The sequence below is a fragment of the Halichondria panicea genome, chromosome 11, assembly GCF_963675165.1.
Source record: "Halichondria panicea chromosome 11, odHalPani1.1, whole genome shotgun sequence".
NCBI classification, from domain to species: domain Eukaryota; kingdom Metazoa; phylum Porifera; class Demospongiae; order Suberitida; family Halichondriidae; genus Halichondria; species Halichondria panicea.
Genome location: NC_087387.1, coordinates 5762533 through 5782681, shown reverse-complemented (window position 1 = coordinate 5782681; position 20149 = coordinate 5762533). Strand labels below are relative to the sequence as shown.

General features: G+C 39.9%; 1 protein-coding gene across 2 annotated transcripts in view; it reads left to right on the top strand.

The window, feature by feature from the left end:
- Positions 1–9856: 9856 nt before the first annotated feature.
- The window catches only part of LOC135344415 (uncharacterized), a 37155-nt gene continuing 26862 nt past the window's right edge, over positions 9857–20149 (top strand). The window contains exons 1-2 of one of the 2 annotated variants that reach the window (XM_064541613.1): positions 9857–10015; positions 10357–10435. In XM_064541613.1, the coding sequence (XP_064397683.1) occupies positions 9891–10015; positions 10357–10435 (204 nt within the window). In that variant the 5' untranslated portion in view covers positions 9857–9890. The remainder of the gene's footprint in view (positions 10016–10356; positions 10436–20149) is intronic. The other variant, XM_064541614.1, reaches the window with a different exon arrangement.

Here is a 20149-nt window from a genome sequence, read left to right as displayed (position 1 = left end):
TTGCATAACGACGTTTTTATGGCAAAAAATGCTGGTTATATTTTCGAGGCACTATGTTCGGGTTTTCGAGGATTACCCTATAGCTATATAGCTCGAACCTCAAAATTTAGTGCCTCGAAACTGGTATTGAAACCTTTACGTACTGTAGGGTGTGGTCATTTGAACCTCTAACCTCGAAATAATACTATAGCACTCCGTGAAAGTATATATATTCACAGAAAATATGAGGTGTGTAAACCACTATGATTTAGTATGTTAATTCAACACGAGATGTGCAGTGCAAGTGTGTCGAAACAGCACGTAGTCTGTGTTGAATACTGCACATTTAGTGTGTGTACTTTTCAAAGCATGTTAATTTCCAGTGTGTACTTTTTTCAAGTGTGCTAATTTCTGCATATATAGCAAGTGTGTAAAACGAACAAGGTAGAGCCCACTGTGTTAAAATGAAAGCACTGCAGGTGGTGCTGATGCCTCGGTGAAGATGCCAAAGCTACATAACATAAAGCTACTGCTGCATGCAAAAACTCACAGAGTGGGTAATGATCGACCATTATTATTGTTAAAAACGATGCCAAAAGTTCAAGTCTAAAATTAATGGCTGCATTAGCTAGCAGAGCCTTGCAGCTCTCTTCCCACTCTTGCAGCTACCAATAGCTAGCGTTTTAGTGCAGAGCTAACTACTAAGTAGAGTAGCAACACTCGGTAAACAAGTTTGGCTACGTGCTCTTCTGAAAAGGCTGCAATGGCATTCCAAGTAAGCAAAACTAGGTATAACTCGAGAACAAAGCATTATTTTGCAAATCCACGAATTAAAATCCAAGTAAACATGACTAGAAGCCTATAGAAACTCTTACTTGCACTTGATTCATCCTTGAGCAGCTGTAGCAGTCTACACAGACAGACAGACACACACACAGACACACAAACACACTAAACAACTACCGTATACCTTGCTTGCGCATGCGCACCGAGGCATAATAACACCAAGTGTGTAGCCTCGAATACAGGCCTACAAGAAGAGGCTTGTATTCGAGGCTACAAGTATGCAGTACCAAATAAGGGCATGAAGTACAACATGTGCAGTTGCAGCTGCATATGCGCATAACAACAACAATTAAAATTGGAGAAGAAGAGAAGTTGAGCTAGAGAATGGTTTGAGAGCTGTTTGATAAAACTATGAAACTAGGTAAGTTTCCTTTAACATGCTGTACAATAATTGTATGGCACAGCTACTATTTATTGTACTATACAATAGAATGATGTTTAATAATTATGCAGAACCTTTTGGGATAGGACAAGCAAGTAAAACGTTGAATGGGGCTCAAACAAAGTGGAGACCAAGTGAGTTATTAAACTAGCACACAAAAAGAAAAACTATATAAGTCTAGTTTGGCACATAATTATTAGACTAAGAGTGGTGCTTAGCAATAGAACGCAGTGGCGTAGCCAAAGGGGGGCAGAGGGTGCTCCAGCACCCCCCTCTGGCCTCAGACTCTGCTCCACAAGTTCATTTTACTAACTAGCTAAGCTAGCTAGCTGATATGAGATCGAGAGTAACAAGAGCTCTATCAACTCAAAACTCCACCTCTAACTATCTAGCTCCACCTCCAAATATTCATTCCAGTCAGTGCACATGCGCAAAGCCACGTGCTGAGCAGACCAAGGTCCCCCACAGAGTTGCAGACTGTTAATGTTCAGCAGCTATCTCCATCATCATCATGAGTATTTTTTCGTTGAGCCCAGTTCACAGAGCAGCACTGCAACTGCAAGTGGCTTGTCACCCTGTCCTGCTAATTCACAAGCAGAACCTGGTTAGCAGCTGCATGATTTAATTGTCACAATTCAACTTTATAGGACATCTTCAAATGAAGATGTGGCTTAACCACCAGTACCCTCAAAGCAGCAGTACCCTCATTTCTTTAGCCAGATTGCGTTAGAATCAATCTCAGAGCATGTAACAACAAAAATTTTTTGGGGGAGTGCCCCCACCCCCATTGGTAATTCGTTCATCAAGCACCCCCCTATCTCAAATCCTGGCTACGCCCCTGGAACGTAGAGCTAGAGTACTCATGCATATAGCTTCGATTTATTATAAGTATTCTTTTCTAATTACCTAAGCACCAGCAAATCCGTAATTTACTTGACGCTCAGTTAGATGTATAGCTGGTCATTTTCAGTCGAATCTTGAAAATTGATTTATTTCCAGTTGAAAGACCTACTATAGAGGTGTGGTCATTTGAACCTCTATATTCTCGAAAATGTAGTGCCTTGAATAATATAACCCGCTATACGGTATGTTGTGGACTATTAGAGTGATGCTGTAATAGAAGAAAGACGGTAGTAGCAAGGGCATATATAAAGATAGAGGGCATGCAACTGACTGTCAAACCCTACGAGTGAGCTAAAGCCATGCACTGACCAGATATACTACCGTATAATCTGGTTAATAAACGCACCTGGTAAATAAGCGGACATCAACTAATAGGCGCATACTGGTTAGCAGACCAAGAGTCTTGATAGAAGGCGCATGGTTTTCTGCACAGTTCTCTGCCTAACAACTGGTCTCCACACTTCTTTATATCTATAACATCTGTTAAGCCTAGTTGTGTTACTGCTGATATAACTATAGACCTCTTGCAGACAACGATAGAGCCAGCTAATGGAGATTTGCTTCATTGAAACGCCATGGGCGTGGTTAATCTCTAGCGTATCTGGATATAGGCGCATATAGAGGCTTGCTCTTTTCCCTATATATAGGCGCATGCGCTTACTAACCAGGGATTATATGCTATATGTACTGTAATGTGTGATATTACTGTACTTTTCTACCGCCCACTTTAGATTTTGCTCACAAGGTGTTGCATGCCCTCTCTCTTTTATACGCTAGATGAAACCCTGAAGGTGTTGTATGCCCTCTCTCATTTTATACGCCCTTGGTAGTAAGTGTTTTTGTGTGTGTGTATTCTCGCCTGGATGCCATGGCACCGCGTTTACAGCACATGAAGCTATAGCTAATACGTGCAGTGCATTTCTATGTTTCAAGCTTGATAATCGCATTGGCACTATACAGCCACGCATGAGTTCTGGCTTCTACATATTTCTTTTTTAAATATCACTGTAATATATATTTTGCGTAATTAGGATTCATTTTTGACTATTGTATCGTGATACGAGGTCGTGGTGTTTGGTGGACGTATTCTAAAAAAATGCACGTCATTCGCGAAAGTACGTCCATCTCTTCTCATTCCTTTTTCAAAATGGTGGGCGTACTTTTTTGGAAGTACTATAATTATTGCTGTAAGAATTTATAATTTATGTGAACATTATTGCAGGATGATGTTGAAAGTGAAACGTGTTGGAGAGAGCATTCCTTGTTTTACTATTCAGACCATGCAACTGTACAGTGTCGACACAATTGGAGGTATGTATAATTATGCTGTTTTGTGAATGCTATAGCTTTGCCCAAAAAACAAATGCAACTTTTAGGTATACCGTACTCAGTGTCTGTAATCAGTTTATAATATAGTAAAGCGGTCAGTCAATATAATGTCCCATTCTGTTAACGTACAGTAGAACCTCCATAAAATAAACACCATTGGGGAACAGCCTTTTGGCCGTTATAGAGAGGTGGTCTTACTTGGGTGGTTTCGATTGCTAGCTATGTATGGTCTCTGAGTCATTCATTGTTGCAAATGAATCTTGGGGCTTTGCTAACTGCTTCTTTAGGTCATACAAGCTTTGAAAAGGCTGTAAGAGACAAGCTACAGCTAGGTTTTCAAAAATAATGCTATCTTAGCAATAATTTCTTGCTAATTCTGGGTATGGCTGTCCGTTCTGGGAGGTTATTTTCCATTGCTAAAGTTGATTAGGGGACTAGAAAGCTGCTCGTTGTACAGAGTAGAAACATTGTTAGTTTCCGTCAGTCTGATATGTTGGGCTTTGTGGGCACTTGTCTGTCAGTCTGATATGTTGGGCTTCGTGGGCACCTGTCCGTCAGTCTGATATGTTGGGCTTTGTGGGCACTTGTCTGTCAGTCTGATATGTTGGGCTTTGTGGGCACTTGTCTGTCAGTCTGATATGTTGGGCTTTGTGGGCACCTGTCCGTCAGTCTGATATGTTGGGCTTTGTGGGCACCTGTCCGTCAGTCTGATATGTTGGGCTTTGTGGGCACTTGTCTGTCAGTCTGATATGTTGGGCTTTGTGGGCACTTGACCGTCAGTCTGATATGTTGGGCTTTGTGGGCATTTGTCTGTCAGTCTGATATGTTGGGCTTTGTGGGCACTTATGCGTCAGTCTGATATGTTGGGCTTTGTGAGGTGGTAGTTAATGGAGGTTCCACTGTAGTATGTTTAAAACGTTTCCGATATTTATTAAAAGCGTTGAAATTTACCTTACCGTTGCTATTTACCATTTTATTAATGTACATATACAATGTACGGTACGCACCGTGTGCTGATAAAAAAATACAAAGTGACAATCCTAGTAACATATATATATAGCTAGATTGGTTACCCAGCTATAATTATGTCTATAGCTATAAAGCCTATAATTATATAATTTTAGATCTCACTTGAGTGCATTTGCTTATTGTTGCTATGTGCTCTATTTCTAACACCACACCCCTACATTGTTTGTTGTTGGTGCCTAGTAATGTGCATTCACAGGCAACTCCCATCTAACTTGGTAGCTATGCTGATTTGTAATTGTCCATATATAATGTATAGTGTTCTAGAAACCACATGTTCTAATTATATACAATAGATGTGTGGTAATTAAGACTAGATGATGACCAGTCATCCTCTAGCAAAGCTATATGTAGCAAAAGACCGTGTCTAGATAATGTTGGGTATAGTACTGAAACTCCCTCTCCCTCTCTCTCTCTCTTCCTCTCCCTCTTCCTATTTTCCCCCCTCCCCAACTAGATGAAACCCTGCCAATTGTAAGTTTTTGTTAAGAATTGTGTTGCTAAAGAAATGTTGTGCGCAAATTATTTTCAATTGCCACACTACCTCCTAATCTAAGTTTCTATACTGCTACCTGTAGCACATTGTCTGCCTGCCCTTGCAGCTATAGCTATATAGCTAACAGTTCTATCAATAAACTGAATTATATAGGACAACGCAGTTTGATTTATTGCTTCGGTTTATGTAGCTCTTCTTCTGAGAAGGGAAGGCTTGCAGTTGTTGTTTAGCCCTTGCAATGGGTACATTGTCGGTCTGCTCTCTAAGATAGTTGATGGACCCAAACATTGATATACAGGGTTTCACCTAGGATTAAAAATGGGGGGGGTGATTTGGGCGCACGCAAGCGCGTTGCAAAATGTTTGGCTACAGGGGCGTTTCTAGAGATTGAAGCAGGGAGGTGCTCAAGAGCACAGAAAAAAATAGGGCCGCGTGCATAGCGCGCAATTTTACGCCCCCGCATTAATTTTTTTGTTATTCACTCTATCACAGGCAGAAAGAGTCAAGACGCTCTCTCTCCAGAGATACTGAACATAAACATGATATGGAAACAGAAATCAGTGCAATAGACAAACATTTTCACGTGTGTGCAGCTCTATAAATCTACAATTCAGTCAATTGGTTTGCATGGTTTATCCATTGTCTTGTTGTTTATGCTCCTTTTCTTGACATGATAGCTTTATAGCACCCTGTTCTAGTTCTTGAAAGTAGTTGGAGACTCTCCCTGCATCACACTCAGCCATAGTAGAGCTGCAAACTTTTGCAAATAACATTGCTACTGCTTGCCACTCGTGCTTTTTGCCACTCAAAATGGCGGACGTATGTAACCACGCTCCCTAATTAATGAGTTTTAGGGAGTTTTGGCCGGAAGTGGGCGGATCTGCATAACCTCTATAGTTGACAGTGAAGGATCTAGTAGCATCCCTACAGCTGTAGTAGCTCTACGCCTTATGCTGGTAGTGAGTCTGATACTGAAAGACAGCTATTTGTTTCGCTTGCCACGCCCCTTTATTGAAGGGGCGGGGCAAGTACAAAGCCACTAAACAGCATTTCATCGAATTTCCATGTTTTGTACATCGTTTTATACTGAAAATCATCATTAAATACGGAAAAATGAGCTGATTAATACTGAAAAGAAAAGTTTCTACTTGGAGGCTCTGTCTGGGGTACATCCTAGCAAACTGGTCAATCACTGCAATGGGGATGTCCAGTCACTCTAGTGTTAGTCATTGCTTCTCAAAATCTCTCAGTGGAGCAAGAGGTGACTGGGAGAGTGCAGACGATCTTGATCAGCTATTATGCATTACATAACAACATTGGAATATGGCAATGCTGATTGCGCATGCTCAATTGGGCGTGGTCATGACTTGTAATCGTTGTAATGAGATAGAAATCTGCACGTACGTACTTTGGAGCTGCACAGTTAGCTAGCTATAGCTAGCTACTGCACGAGTGATAGGATTAGTTTCATGGTTGTCTGGGAGGACAGGGGGGTGCTCAAGCCCCCAAAGCCCCCCATTGTACACGCCACTGGGCTACCCCCACTTTTGTTGATTACACGCATCATCTTATCACAGTAGATCTACCTTATACAAAACTAGTTAATCACATTAACTTGATTGATGATATGTAGTACCAAAAGTGATGATGTTATTATTCTACAAAATTGTTGGGGGGCAGATGAGCATTTTTGGGGGGAAGGTTCACCCCAGCCCCCCCCCCCCAACTAGATGAAACCCTGATATACCGCTCTATATAACACAACAAGAACTCTTTTGCATTATTATAGTGTTGCAAACTAAATTGTGCGTAAACGACTATGTTAATATTATATTCTGTAGCTGGAGTTATTCGCTTTGGCTTTACACTTTGCACTTGCATACATTTGGCATTTTCTACTTGTCATAAATCATATCAAGAGTTATTAAAAAGAGTACGCACCTCCACTTAAAAACCGTAGTAGGCGTTCTACGTCACAACCACATGGATGTTGTTGTGAATAAACTTGTGATGATTATCACTAATGTTATTCATCGCCATTGTTAGTGCCTTGTACAATGTACCTAAAGTGATTTTGGTTACAATAGAGTATTATTTTGTGATGTAGGTCTGGCAGAATGCCTCCGGCATGTGTACAGTCTATTGGAGTTGCATATTCCATTCTTGATCAGAGCAAAGTTTTCATCGCAATGCGTACTTTTTTCATGCTACGACTGATGATTATTATCTTCACACACCAAACCCTGGCTCAGAGAAATCCATACCAGATGATATAGATGTGCATGGGGCACCTAATCTATACGCACTTTACTATACTGGCAGTGTTTATATGACATATTTTCTACTTCACATGCAGGTGGATGCTAAGAAGTTTGTTATACAGCTGCAGACCCAGTGGACCCACCTTACCCTGATGGAGTCATGGAGGAAGAAGCTCACCCTGATTGTTACATTATTCCTCCCATGATCAGACCAGCCACGAGGTCGGACCAGCTGAGACTCTCCTACATGGATGAGCTAGCCCCCGTCACCACAGAGGACTACAGACCAGCCCCTCCCCCTACAAGAGTCAACCATCGTCCTGTTGTTTCATGCACACAAATCGGCCACATACGTAATGAAGTGTGAACTGTGTTATTTAGATATATAATAGTTTGACACTGTTTAGGAAGTTTCTAGAAGCCCAAAGGGCTGGTTGTAGTATCCCGAACGTAGTGAGAGTTCTACTAGCCCTGAGGGCTTCTAAATCATGTGGCTAAACAGTGTCTAGATCATAGCAACCATGAGTATCTAGCCATTGAATGTTCTTATCTAATTTTTGATACATGATTTTCTAAGTGAAGTACATGATTTTCTAAGTTGGATAGAACACTTCCTTTAGCCAATCAGATTGCAGTATATATGGCAAGCATGATCTAAGTATAATTACGGTATACTTTGTATAGACAATTCCTAATTGCATGTAGTTTTATTGTTTTGTTTTTTACTGTCGAACCACCCATATCAAATAACTGCCCACTCACTACTTTTGCCTGAAAGTCCTGTGACAGTTGCACCTCGATTATCCGAACCCTGTATGATGATCCGAATTGAACCCCATTTACTATCTTACGTAAAGAATAACAGTGTGTCACTGGAAATGGGAAGTCATCAAACACCTCCGAGGTTGTGTCAGGAGTATAGCATAGGGGTTGGTAGATTATGCTGGCATAAAGCATAATAGGCACATTTTGGGGGTGAGAATTACACTGGCGTAATAGGTACCATTATAGATATAGGCAGGTTTTGAAAGTACTGCAGGTCGTTACGAATCATAGTATAAGTATAGGGCAAATGGGCGTGATGGAAGTACTGATGCATGGTTAATTAGATACGGTCATGTGCCATGGCCATTATTTATATAGAGTGATGTTACTTGTGCGATGACACGGGGTCTATGTTATGCTTTAGGAATACTGCATGTGGGAATAATAGGCGATTTGAAAAGAATAATAGGTGTTAACTTGAACATAAAAGTAGCATAATAGGTAATAATATATCTTGAGCATAATCTACCAACCCCTATAGTCAGGAGTTCCACAGGGTTCGGTGCTAGGACCCCTAATCTACATAAATGACATCGATCTACAGATCAAATTAAGAAAGGAATTAAGTCTCTTGCTCTATCCTATCCGATCTTCTGATATACTTGCAAGGAGATATGGATAAACTTCAAGCCTGGTCTGAAACAAACTAAAATGTACTGTTTTTCAACCAAAGCAAGTGTTTAAATACATATAATTATGACCTTTAAAACAGTTCTATGTGGTCATTCACTCACTAGAATGCTTATAAGAACCATCTCACTTGTAAGATCGAAACTGTCCCTGTTTGGGATCCATACGTACCAGAAAATAAATATTCCGCATAAACTGCTGCTACTGCGCATATACCGTCCCTTCCACAAGAAGAGTGTACCTGAAACTCTCACCTTCAGGTCATAAATAATTTCCAGATCCACATGCACCATTGAACGAGTGTATGCATGCCCTCTCAAAGGAGCACAACAGAGAAGTTTTAAAGACCAATTTGCATTTGCGAACTTTTTTTCCCATGCATATATACGATAATCTAAATTACCACTGAGCTTGCAATTAACTCTTCGTCCTTCAATGTACTCTGATACTTAGTCCTTAATATGTACATGTATAACTACTGACATTCTAATTATGCTACTGAGTGTATCCTGCTTTTGCATTGTGAGTATATTATTATCTCTGCATGAGAGGAAAATCCCCTCCCGGACCCACTCCCTGCATGGGTGGTACAAGCACTGCTTCACCCAGCCGAGGGCTTCGGCCCCTTTTTATTCTGTGCCCCCCCCCCCACCATAAAACATGCATCTTCTTACGGGCTTGTACGATCCTGTGTACACTTATAATTAGCTATCTAGTGTGCACGAGGATGATGCAATAATGCTCTCGGTTGAGTAATGCATAGGATACTATCTATAAGTGTGCGGTTATGAAGGCTGATCACGAAGCTGAAAGCCCTGTTCAAGCTGCTAGTAGTTTTCAGAACCTATTAGATCTACCTAGCTTTGAATGACTTGAATGATGATGAATCACGAGTAGAAAAAAGTATGCACTGCACACGGAGTACAGTACAGTCACATGACTCGATTTGATCACCATCGCAGCGCGCGATGGCCCTCCTTAGCTCGAGTTGTCTCAAAAGCTAGCGGCTATACAATAATTGTTCTTTTAAAGAAAAATCCGGCTTGTGATCCTCCAATGGGGCCTGAGGCCTGGCGTTAAATTGGAGACAAATCAGCCTGGGAGAACAAGGCTATGGTTGCTATGCAAGTAAAAACGGTGCATGCTAACAGAGAAAACTTGAAACTGAAATAATTTACAGACTGGAGAGTTTTGTTTCCTAGAGGCCTATACTATGTCTTCCTTGCACCAGAGACCATTTATGCATTTGCTGACAACTCTGCTGCTGGTTCATGTAGCTGTTCACTCAAGTCATGGCCTATCCGTGACTTTTGACTGGTCCTCGAACGTCACTACTAGGTGAGTAGACCTTTTTGCTTATTATGTGTAAGCTGTTCATTAGTACCAGCTAGTATGTCCTGTTGGCTAGCCAAGCGAATTTAACTGATTTTATGTACTTTTACGTACCTAGCTAGCTAGTTATGTAGCTGGACATTTTTATTCACTCAATTATGCATTGACTGTGCTACGCAATTTTCTAACCTCTAAAAGTAGCAGCTAAATTGACAAATTCTGAATATGCAACACCAGGATGTTCAACCTATGAAAGGAGCAACCTCTAACTTTGTAAAAGTGCTTATTTCCAGCATTTTAAATTCTACATGCAATTACCTCATTGCTTCATATCTTCATTTGTACAGGCAAGTACTCCAGCTGCGACTTGGAGATGAACTCATTTTGCAATGTGTCGAAAATTTCGTCTCGGACATTGTGCAACAGGTACATGTATGTGGTTTTGAAAAATAATTATGTAGAATAGCTCAAGCTATGAGCAGGCTCATTTCGTGCTTTCAGGACACATTAATTGCCAAGCGTCTTTGCGGGAGGCAACTCTAAATCTGCATCCTATCTCAGTCTGTATGTATGTATGCTATGTATGTCACGCTCAGAAATGCAAAATTGGGGTGTGGCTATAAGCTTGGTTAACCTCCAAACTGCTCAATAATTATGCCGTGAATAATAGAAACTACATTGGTACTATAATAATAGATGTAGCTATAAGAGTATCACATAAACGAAGCCAATTACAGTAGACTCTCGTTAATCCGGTCACCCTTGGGACCATGCAGCTTGGCCGGAATAGCGAGGTGGCTGCAGCTCAGGAAATAGCCGCGGCTTAAAACGACCTTACCTCGAATCTAATGACTACTTTTGCGGTTCTTGTCTCAAGGATAATGTAGGATAATGAATCATTCTGTTCTCTATTTACTATGATATTTTCAGCAGAAAATTTACTCTTTGAAATCTATAGCGTTTTGGCAAGGATCGTGTGTACACATTTACCAGTATACTCATTGATCAACCTTCGCAAAGTTCGCTTACTGTAGAAACTGGATTATTAGCGCTTACTCGACTATAATATTATAAGCGTATCTTTATTTGCTCAAACTGCAGGCTTTTTAAACTCGAATTGAAGTCCAATTATGCGAAGGTTTATTATAATTTATTCAGCTATAATTTTGTTTTGCCATGCAGATGAGAGCTCTATTTACTGGCTGAACTGCATTGAACACCCACGCAAATTTGAGCGTGCGTGGGTGGAACAGTATACCGTATACGTATAACCTTAAGACGATAATAGTGAATCTGCAATACTCGATTATTTATACGCATGTACAACAATTTGACAGCAAACGTTTTCTTGCTGGTACAATAGAAACAGCACAGCAAGCTCACACATGTCATTCATGTATGAAAATACCCCACACACCCACACACCCCATCAGACCCTTGCTCAAGTGGATGTGCCTGTAACAGCAGTATAGATAACCCAAATGCTGAAGATCCTGCCACGGTGCACACCTGTTTTGCAGATGGTAGTTCTGTGTCTATAAATCTGGAAACATCTTCAGGAGTACAACTACCAGCTGCTGCACCAGTACCCCAAGCTGGGGAGAACTATACTATTACACCAGTAAGTCTTAGCCTTAGTCTTACAAATTAAATTTTTATACCACACTTATACGTCACCACTAATTGATCTCATTGGTCAAAAGCTGTAGGATATATGAAAAATATCATACAGCCCTAGGCATGCACAGTTTTCAAGTTGTTTTTTTAGTTTTTTCATTTGTCAAGAAAGTAAGCAAAGAAAAAAGAGCCATGCTTGCATGGCGGTACTGCATGAGACTCAAAGCGATGACAGAAACATGGAAGCTGCTCTACAACAATTTCCATGGGTCCATGGGCATGCATTTTATCCAAAAAAAGCTTGCAACTCCAGTATAAGGGACGTCAAATGGTCAATGCTTGGACCAAGGAAGCTCTTGAGCATCTGTTGGAGTCAACATGTTGCTCAACTATAGCTCTTTGACGGCGGCATGGTCTTGTTCTTTTTGCGTGGATTGAATGGTTGCTAGGGGGAGGTCCCTTTATAGTGCTGCGGTCCGTGGTATAAGTCAGATATGCCACACCTACTCGGAGGTTATGCAATCTATATAATCTCTGCTACCATGGTTACATACCCCTCGGCTACGCCTCAGAGTAACCACGGTTAGCGGAGGATATATGAGTGCATATCCTCCTCTTATAGGTGTGGTATATCCTATACATATATAATTATAGTCTTATACAATGTAGCCTCAAATAATTCTGCTATACGGCAGCGGTTTTGGTATATTGTGTAGCAACTGCATGGCATTGCGTATATAACTCTCAGGGGCGGATCCAGGACTTTTGAAAAGGGGGGACAATTGAAATAAACATTTCTAAAAAAAAAGATCAACTAATTAAAGCTGTAACTTTTGCTTTCACTTTCTAGATACACTTTACACATGAGCCCACTACCGCTTTTCTGGTCATGGGTGATTGATGCATGCACATCCCCAAACTTGTTCTACAATATCTCGAAAAGTAAGAGCATTAACACAGTTCTAGTTCAGACAAGGAGGTTTGCACTGGATTATTTTCCAGAATGTTGTTGCTTAACTCTTGGCCTTTGTCTGTGGGAGGACCACTTCTGCTTTCCAGCTCCCCTGTATATATATATGAGATATTTTGCCCAATAATTACTTGGCCCGAACATTGATTGCTGACTCTATATATGCACAGACAATTGCAAATAAATAGCAAATCAATTTCTCTTAATTATTGTCAATAACTAAATTCGTATAATATTTTTTCAGGTTATTCTGCTGTAAACGCAACAGCAGCGATAGGTGGTGGTTTGTTTGATGGAACAGCTGGAGGGCAGTGCTCTGCTGGTCTCCAACTGGAGATACAGGTTATCAATGGTGGGCACTGTTTGCTTGCATGAGTGCTGCATGTATGTTTGACTACCGTATATATATTTTACTCACGAATGAAGCGACCTTGCCTATAATATACCTTTATATAGCAGCAACCACGAAAATATTATGCATGAAAGGTGTCAATATTGCTGAACTACGAATGTTAATTTTATCCCCCGAAAATTACCCGCTATATATATATATACGGTATAACATTGAGTATATTCGCCGGTATAGTATAGCTTATAACCGGTATAATGAAAGCACTGCAGGTGCTGATGCCTCGGTGGAGATGCCAAAGCTACATATAACATAAAGCTACTTTTATTCAGTCCAATAATTACAATCATGCATGCAAACTCAAAGTCAAAGAGTGGGTAATGATCGACCATGATTGTTGTTAAAAACGATCGATGCCAAAAGTTCAAGTCTAAAATTAATGGCTGCCGTCTGCAGAGCCTTGCAGCTCTCTGCTCATGCACTCTTGTAGCTATATAATATATTATACCAATAGCTATACTTGTATGTATAATGCAACGTTCTTTAATGAGTGTTACTGTTATATAGAGAGTGTGGAATGAAGTGTGCAATCTGATGTGGTTCACAGTGCTTCTGCTAAAATTATGTTGAGAGTAACTGGTTAGGTGGTCAGAGTTATCTTAAACGTTAAACCATGCAACTATATAAAAACAAACTACCGAGCTAATTCACAGTGACTTGTATAATTATATATACACACAGACACAACGACAGATCTACCTACTGTAGACAACACTGAAGCCTCAACCATGGATGTAGGTGGATCAATAGACGGTGCCAGTCAGATGAGATGCTGCACATATCTAACCACCGTTATTTCTGTTGTATTGTGTGTCTTACTGTCAAAGGTTCTGTACTAGCTTTCACGCGCAGTGTATATATAGTTATGTGATGACAAACCACTTTATTTTTAACCATAAAAAAATATTATAATTTATACGTCTTTTATGCATCATCAATATAATTATAGTTACTTGCATGACCTGGACATTTCATCGTTAACTCTAAGACTATAGTGAGAACCTTATATCATTCCGATGTAAAGGCTTTCTGTTCTGTTATATCATAGATAAAGAAGAGAGGGATTGGCAACGGAAGTCAAAACGTAGACTTTTGTGCAGGGGGTGTGGTTAAATCTCAAAACGATGCGTGTTGTCCCCCGAACCACGCCGCGGTTGTCCTCCAGAGACTCCCGCTTGCCTCGCGGGAAAGTGTATTATGCCTTTTCTGTACAGTAACAAAGGATTTTATATGGATAAAGACTTTAAATAGTATACTATGTATGCCACGTGGCTAGTAATCTTGTTAGCTAAAGACGTTTGACTCTAGTTGGGCGCTTGTTTTAAAAAGTAAGTGTTTTTGGAATTGTGGAATTGGCTATGTACCTCTGAAAAGCAAGTTCATTGTATTGATAGTGTTTACTGTATATAAAAGCTTAACAGACATGTTGATTGATAGAAATAAACAATGAAAGCTTGAATAGCTCAAGTGCAATTGGCATTGAAATAGTGATGAAATAGTGACGATAGTTTGCGATAGTGTGTTTGGCTATGTACCATTTGCTTCCTAGTGATTTGTATGTGGATGTCTAGATCACTGACACCTATTATTGAATGACCAATGCATAGAAATGACCTGTCAACAATTATTAAATCCTTCCACAGGAGAAATAGTGGCCCTTGGGCAGAAAGCCGAGAATTTGCTCTATAAAGTACCGTTATTGGACAAAGAAGGTAGCTAGATTTGGTGTGTGTACTGTTTTTATGCCGTAGCTAGAGTTGGTTGTGGTATGTTGTGAAAGTGTATTTTTTGCTTCAACAGTGGTTACGAGATGATTTTTTGCAATATTTAACTGACTGGGAAAATGAGGCAAAGGTTAGATCTGCCGGCTCAGATTGGAAATACCATCATTTCACCATAAGTATACTCAAATCTTTGAAGGCCTCAAACTTACTGGTAAATTTCTGGTGTGCATGTATACTGTCTATTGGGTTTACGTCTCCACTTTCTCATTGTAGTTAACTCATTTGTTGAGCTCAGTCAATATTTGCTGACCAAGCACGAGAAAGAAAGTTTATTCTTACTAAGTGAGCGGTTAACCCAAGACCCATTGGAGAATTATTTTGGCCAACAAAGGGCAAGAGGACATAGAAATGAAAATCCCACAATTAACAGTGCCTCCGAAATGCCAATGCATTGAGGGTTCAAAAGAGTTTGGCCTTAAACCCAGTGAGAGGGAACTCTAGCAGAAAGAGGCAATTGTTTAGAGACGAAGACATCACAGTTAATGACGATATGAATTCCCCATTACCAAAAAGAAAGTGTTCAAGAAAGACCAATGCTAAATAGCCAACTCTATAGATACATGCAGCACATTAATTTTTATAATTAATTGTACATGCAATGGTTGACGCCTATAATATTTCCTTGACTTCTAATTATTATTACAAAATACATAATTATATAGAATGCAAAATACGAATTAGCTCAGTGTCTTCCTGATACCAGTGCTCTTCTTCACTAATTTTTTTTGTGCACGTTTGTATGCCTCCAACCAATGTGATGCCAATGAGAAGCCCCGAATTGTTACCCACAAAAATTAATTGTCTCCAACAACAATTCAGAAGACCACTCTTCTTCATCAATATCTTGAGAAACTAAACTCCAGTAGAATAGTACATTTTCATTTTGTCCGACGGCATCAACAATTGTCTTTCTGTTACAGTTATATAGAATCCTCAGAGACAACAACTCTTGGTAATGTAGTGCGAACAACACCTTCCACAGTACAAAAAAATCGAAAAGATTTGTCATTCAATGGGAATAAACCCCATCCACTCTGTAGTGTATTGAGTAAAATCTGTTGGTTCTCCCATGACAGCCATTTCTCCAAGACACATCTCAAATTGATCAAATTTTTCGCCTCCTCTCTCTCTCTCGTACTTGCGTAGAAGCTTAAGCACCACGTATCCACACGCATAACGCAGTGCATTTAACTCATCTTTATTAAATATCAACAGTAGCTGCATGAGTCACAGGACCAGTATCACAGCCAAACTGTTTCTTCAGTAACATCTCAAAAAGGGATCTAGCAACACTCTGAATTAGTAAAGGATCCTTTCCCAAAGTCTCAATGTTTAAACACAGTTGAGTCCAAAGAGTGCTTATTTGGCTTGTAGCTACTGTATGATATGCCATCCACAGCTTTAACTCAGCAGTTTTTTTGACCTTAAGCTGTGAAACAGGACTTCAGGGCAGTTACTAAAGTTTGACAAAATGTAACAAAAAGATCATCATCTTTACCAAACAACAACAAATGCTGTCCAATTTCTCTAGCCTTCTTTGCACGAGTAGTATCTACTTGTAGTTCTTTCTTGGATATTTCTTTTCTGACAGCATCTAAAACCAATTGAAAGTCAACTTCAGCAACAGCTTGAACCTGCTTCAGCCATTGTGCATGCACATTGGTTGCCTAGTAATTCATTGGTGGGCGTGGGGAAGGGCAACCGCGGCGTAGTTCGGGGGGGCAACACGCATCGTTCAGAAAATTTACATGAAATTTACTTCCGTTGCCAATCCCTCTCTTCTTTATCTATGGTTATATATTATGTTGTTTATGTGTATTATACAACGGTGTATGTTTTATTATAATAATGTGTGTGAAAGCAACTCCAGACCTATAATTATAGCTATTGTATCATGTATATAGGCCTTGATAAATATTATGCTCGGAATATTTTTAGGGAATTAATGTCCATTTTTGGTAAAGGTCATTACATTAAGTTTTGCATAACGACGTTTTTAAAATGCTGGTTATATTTTCGAGGCACTATAATGTTTTATGTTCGGATTTTCGAGGATTACCCTATATAGCTCGAACCTCAAAAATTTAGTGCCTCGAAACTGGTATTGAAACCTTTACGTACTGTATAGGGTGTGGTCATTTGAACCTCTAACCTCGAAATAATATTAGCACTTCATGAAAGTATATAGTGCATGCATGCCTCAAAAATAACCCGCTATATATACGGTAATAATTTATGCTTGATCAGAGGCCGCACTCAAATAATTATAGTACTATAGCCTTCCTATAATTATATACAGCCAGTCTTCCACCTGCATGTATACCATGCCAATAATACGATAATTTAATTGTAATTATAGAAGATGTAATTATACCGTATTCACCCGAATTACCGGGACACAAAAAATAATTACAGCTTGCAGTGTCCCTTGGAATAGAGCAAGAAAAATTACGTTAAAGTCGAAGTGTCCCTTGTATTAGGGTGTCCTGTAGTAATTAGAACAAATATTTCCCCATTAAGGTATGTACACGGCCTCGATTCCAGGCCGAGGCTAACTCTGCAGCTAAAATGTCTTTCGTGCAGTTTAGAAGCTGTGTACGCGGGTTCCATGTCTACAAAGGTGTCTTCAACCGTCAGTGACATATTACGGTGCCAGAGAGTAGAATCCAGAGAGTTTCTAAGAGTTTTGAGTCTCTATCGAGCTAACATGCTCTTTTTCGTTCTAATTAGATCGGGACGTCTAAAAATATTTACATTTCCTGTTGTTCCTTAATATAGAATGAAAAAAATTACGTAAGTCCAAAGTGTCCCTTAGAATAGAGTGTCCCGGTAATTCGGGTGAATATACGATAATTAGTGTATAATTATATAGAAACTGGATTATTAGTTAGCGCATGCATACACTTATAATTATGGGGTCAATAGCAGAGTTATATATATATTTAGTTACTAGTAGCCCAGAATCCAGCAATCTGATTGGTCAGTACAGGGTTTATATTTCCCATATTAACCTGTAAATTCTCATATAAACCTGTAATTTTCATGTTCACAACAACCATTCATTATTAATTTTTGTGTTTTTCAAACATGTTTATTGTAGATTGTATTATAAAAAACAATGAGAAGTAACTGTTCTGTTTTTGGTAATGACAAAAAATTATAATGTTCAGTCGCTGTCTAGTAGCAGCAGTTGCACGGAGTATGTATTAGAGGTTCAGCCTTCTTTTGTGACCCTATTCCAGCTCTCTGCAAGCGCTTCATTTCGGAGTCTAGGCACACTCGAAAGTCAGCAAAACAAGCATCCTTGAACAGGTCAATCCCGGGATTTCCATTCTAATTATTCACCTTATGCAGATATCACTATCCAAACTGTACACTGCACCTGCCGTGATAAGAGGCCTGCAGACACTTTGCTTCATTCGCTTTGAGTTAGGTAGAGAAGATTGTGCAGGTTCTGTTGGCTCGTCCAGCTCCTCCTCCTTTCTTTGTTCTGTAGAAAGAGTAGCCAGCTCCGCCTCCACATTTATGTCATAGAGGGCGGGGTCTATGGGCTCGGTCATTATTATGCCGAGTACCTTCTTCAGAAAAGAGCTTGTCTAGGCCTAGGTCTTTGTCCGCGCCCATTCTTTCGGTTAGTTTTTGAAATGAACCTAGCACTAAACTCGTTAGATACTGTTTAGGAGGTATCTATGGGAATTATAAGCCCAAAGGCCTGCTGTAGTATCCCGAGCAAAGCGAGGGTACTACGAGTGCCTGCGGGCTTATAATTCCCATAGATACCTCCTAAACAGTATCTAACTATTATTTATTTACTGATTCACTCCGTATCCTAGGTGATGTCCAGTAATTATATTATATAATTACTTCCCCCAGGCACTATTCTTATAATCTACTTCCTCAGCAGATTTGAATTGATATGATGCATCTTGACAAAATTTGGTACATTGCACGCAATAAAATTTAAAAATGTTGTGTAAGCTTGACAGTATTGAACTGAACTAGCTGAAGCCTGTAGTCAAATTCTTGCTCTGTGCTTTCTCAGTATAGTCAAGGCTGTGGCTCAGAAGTAGAGGATTACAAGTAGACTGTGGTGCTGTTGACAATAACAGACTAGTTCAGAGCTACAGTACAGGTAGCTAGCTAGCTACATGTACAAATCTCGCAGCTGCATTTAGTGATGGGCGGGTCTGGTCAAAGTTTATTTAATCTCCGTATCCGAAGAATAATTGTTATATGCATGCACTAACTATAATAGGTACCAGCTATCTCAGTACAGCTACCCATTACCGCAACGCTCCTTGGAGGGTGAGCCGGACCATGACTGAAGGCCGTTAATTAGGTTAGGAAGTCCCTCTAATTAATTAGAGGAGTGCAACCCGCTAATTGGATAATAATCAGGCGTTATCTAATAATTATAATGCTCCCCTAATTAAGTAATTGGGGGTAAAGAGGTGGCCTAGCCAACAGTCATAGCCACGGCTCAGTCATGTCGTAACGACAGAGAAGTGTATAAAGACCAAGGGAGGGTTGGGTGTGGGGCTTTACTTCGATCGCAGTAGGAGCAAGGCAGATAAGCACGAGGTGGTGAGTTGACGGCTCATGCGCATAAACGCTGGGCAGTAGTAGGCGGGGCTAGCAGGATACCTCGATTAACCTTGTTTAACTACCTTAAACATCATGCATGCATGGCTTCCAGCTAGCTGAACCTAGCTAGCTCATGTAGCTCCACAGTAGTACTGCTAGTTCTATGCCTGTAACTGTTCTAACTGCATAATTCTGAGGCTGTGAGAGCAAGTTTGACTGTCTCCACTGATGTTCAAATGACTGTTTTGCTGTTTTTGCAGTAAATAAATCAGTTGTTGACTGGTTGCCTAGTAATTATGGTTTATAAACAACCTCAACCTCGGGCTGCGCCCTCGGCATTGGTTGTTTATAAGCCATAATTACTAGTCAACCAGTCAATAACTATAACATATATATAGGCCCACCGCGACAGTCGCCCTTGCAATTCCGCATTTCTGAGAGACAGCATGCATGAGGGAATGCAAATCTTTACAATGTCACTGCTATAATAATATTATAGATTTCAATTTGTATATAATTTTATACTGAGCAGATAATGTTTATGATGTAACACTGAATACACATGCATATATACGTGCATGGTAATTAAGTCCGCACTTTGTCTCACCATGCAATTACCGTATATATACGTAGGGTTATTTGAGGCACACCATTAACACCTCGAAAAATTTTTTCGAGGTTTTCGAGGATTTACCTATTAAACCTCGAAAATTGGTTTATACGAAAATAAATCTGTGAAACTTTTAGTTTGTCGCGAGCAATCGAAAAAAATTTAG